The following is a 3,216-nucleotide window of genomic DNA, read 5'->3' as shown; positions in this document are numbered from 1 at the left end:
GCAATGCATATAAAAAATGATGTTGCATAATGTTTTATGAACACAAAGGAAGTAATGGTGGAGAAAGCAGTAGTTTACCACAGACTTACAGTTCTAGTAATATGGGTTTAGTCAAATACACTACACTTGATCTGGATATCAAGACAATTGATTGATTGAAAAGCACTAGTTGTTTTATGTTAGTGCAAGTGGGAGTTTGTTGGGATTTTATGTCCTAAATAAAACTCATTTCAATCTAATCTGATTTGTTATCAATAAAAGATTAGAAGTCATTTATGTTTTCATGTTTATGCTTTATTGTGTACAAAATCTGTTAAGTCCAGAACATATAGTTATTCATAATTACAGTGATATCAAGACAGTGGAATGTAATTGTGATTATATGCCTCAAAAGATAATGTCCCTGATTCATCAGTGCACTGGATTTACACTGATGTAATAATCAGCGATAAAGTATACTTACACCTTGGATAAGTGTTATGTTCTTCCTAAGACATTGGCAAAGTATGCTAGTTTCGGATGTATAGAGTAGACATTGGACTGGGACCGATATTGATCCTGGTAAAGATATTATAATCTTATCGTTGTATCTTTCTAAGTCAATATCACTGGTTGATCTTAGATCAAAAGATCTTAATCCTGACATGCTTAGGTTCAATCTCAAGAGTGTTATTTATGTTCTTTGATTTGTTAGTTAAGCATACTTTTTGGTCAGGGTGATACGTACATTTTGGGAACATGATAGTGCAATTGAGTGGGAGCGCTAAACATAGATATGGAGCCTATAGCATCTATTTGGACATAGAAGTGAAACAATGATTTCCTTCGAGCTTGACTTAATAGCTATAAATGGAAGAGCTCTTGTTTCAGTGATTATATTCGCTCACTGAAACATCATTTATAGGAAGCTAAGTATTTTAAGGATAAAATACATTGAGGGGTGAAACGGTAAATTTATCCTTACTCGGTGTAAATCATCTACAGAGGATCTTTGATTATTGGGATTATAACGATGGTTAAATGTTTATAGCGTATCTATATCGTGGAACATATAGAGCGTCCTATATGATTGAGATTGCAATTCCAAGTTCTATGGTGGATGGAATAAGGAATTAATAAGTTAGAGAATTTACTTGGTAAATTCTAGATCTGCTTATTGGAAGCTCGGTTGTATAGGCCCATGGTCCCCATACTAGTTGAGACAATACTGCTTGTAAGACTCAACTAATTGATTTTAATTAATCAATTATAATTCTAAAATTAGACTATGTCTAGTTTAAGAATTTTCACTAAGCTAGGGCTTAATTGTGAAGAAAAGAGATTCTAGGGTTTATTTGTTAATTAAGAGACTTTATTAAGTCTAATTAAAAAATATATTAAATGACAATTTTATTTGATAATTAATTTTAATTATTAAATAAATAGTTTTGGCATTTAAGTGGTTGAATTGGAAAAATGACATTTTTGAAAAAATAGGATAAATTGTTGAAAAATGGCAAAATTGCAAAGTGGGGCCCACATCCTATGGCCGGCCACTTGAAGGAATTTTACCATTTATTTTTTCAATATTTCAATGCCAAATAATTCAAACCTAAACCTAGGTGGTTGCCTATAAATAGATAGTGATGGCCTCAAATCAAAAGATGATGAACACACTTGCCTTCAGTCAAATTTTTTGAGCCATCTATTCTATGTCATTCGAACCACTCTTCTCTCTTTCTATCTTCATAATTTCAAACCCTATAGTGATAGAGTAAGTGCCCACACACATCAAGTGGTACTCAATCATAGTGTGTAAGGTTGTGAAGAATCCAGATTCAAGAGAAAGAGATTCGGGCTCAAATCTTAGTGATACTCTGCTACAGACAGGATACAAGGGTTAGAGATCTGAGCGGAAGGAGCCATTATAATTCCGATGCACCCACTGTAAGGTTTCTCAAACTTTATATGTTTTTATTTACATTGTTTTAGAAATTCATATTTAGGATGTTATACAACATACATGGTAGTAAATCTAGATCCTGGTAAAACATATTCCAACAAATACTTGGAATAGAAATCAAAAGAAAAAAGCCTGATCTGATTAGTGTGACACAATAGGGGTACTTAAAGAAAGTCATAATGAAGTTTGAGATGCATGAAGCCAAGCTAGTTGTGACTCCTTTGGCTCAACACTTCAAGCTTTCAAAATATCAAGCACCTCAGATGGAGGATGAAAGGAGACACATGGGTAGCATACAATATGCTAGCTGTGCAGGATGCTTGATGTATGCCATGGTATGCACAAGACCTGATCTTGCCTATGCCATGAGCATTATCAGGAGATTCATTACTGATCCAGGACTAAAGCACTTGGATTCTGTTAAATGGGTGATGAGATATGTTAAAAGGTCTTTAAACCTAGGCTTAGTCTACAAAGCAAACAGAAGAAGAAGGTGTGAAGTTGAGGGTTTTGTAGATTCAGCCTATGCTGACTACATATATACAAGGAGATCCCTCATAGGCTACATTTTCACAGCTCTAGGTGGATGCATCAGCTGGAAATCTAACCTTCAAAGAGTAGTAGTTTTGTCTTCTACAGAGGCAGAGTTCATGGTTGCCACTGAAGCAATAAAAGAAGCAATTTGGTTAAAAGGCCTCATTAAAGAACTTGTATTCAGATCAGATGACATAACTGGCCACTGTAACAATCAAAGTGCCCTGCACTTGATGAAAAATCCTATGTTCCATGATAGGTCAAAGCATATTGACATAAAATTGTATTTTATTAGAGATATCATTGCAAAGAAGGAGATTCAAGTGAAGAAAGATCTGTACTGATTATAATCCAGCTGACATTTTCATAAAATGTATCACTCAAACCAAGTTTAGACACTGTCTAAACTTGGTCAACATCAATGAAATTAGATGAGCTTATCATTCCTTGTACAAGAGTCAGCCTACCCTCTACTTGTTATCTAAGTCTTAGTGTCTATACCAAGGTAAAATTGTTGTAATATGGTCTAGAAACTAAGTCATAGTATTGCTTAGTTGGCACATTCTCTCATCTAATTACTACCACTGTCTCGACAGATAGTTAGTTAATACAGTTATGCCTATATATAGACATAATAGTAGAGATCTCAATACAGTTAGAGATCCAGTTATTGGACTCATGTCACATGTTCTTAGAAAAGTTGGTAGCTTGTATAGAAGAGTTATTCTTTCATAGAGGAG

The 3,216-nt window shown here is 34.2% G+C and overlaps 1 protein-coding gene across 1 annotated transcript; it reads left to right on the top strand.

Moving 5' to 3' along the window:
* The first annotated feature begins 2,121 nt into the window (after nt 1–2,121).
* LOC133032328 (secreted RxLR effector protein 161-like) lies at nt 2,122–2,820 on the top strand. The gene has a single exon (XM_061106236.1). It carries the CDS (start codon nt 2,122–2,124, stop codon nt 2,818–2,820), a length of 699 nt encoding a protein of 232 aa, XP_060962219.1.
* The last annotated feature ends 396 nt before the right edge of the window (nt 2,821–3,216 follow it).

Source organism: Cannabis sativa, chromosome X (genome assembly GCF_029168945.1).
Source record: "Cannabis sativa cultivar Pink pepper isolate KNU-18-1 chromosome X, ASM2916894v1, whole genome shotgun sequence".
In the NCBI taxonomy this organism is placed as follows: Eukaryota; Viridiplantae; Streptophyta; class Magnoliopsida; order Rosales; family Cannabaceae; genus Cannabis; species Cannabis sativa.
The sequence above is the reverse complement of the archived record's forward strand: the minus strand, read 5'-3'. Positions and strand labels throughout refer to the sequence as shown.

Coding starts and splice junctions, on each gene's coding strand:
- LOC133032328 (XM_061106236.1), top strand. CDS start 2,122: ATGAAGTTTGAGATGCATGAAGCCAAGCTAGTTGTGACTCCTTTGGCT.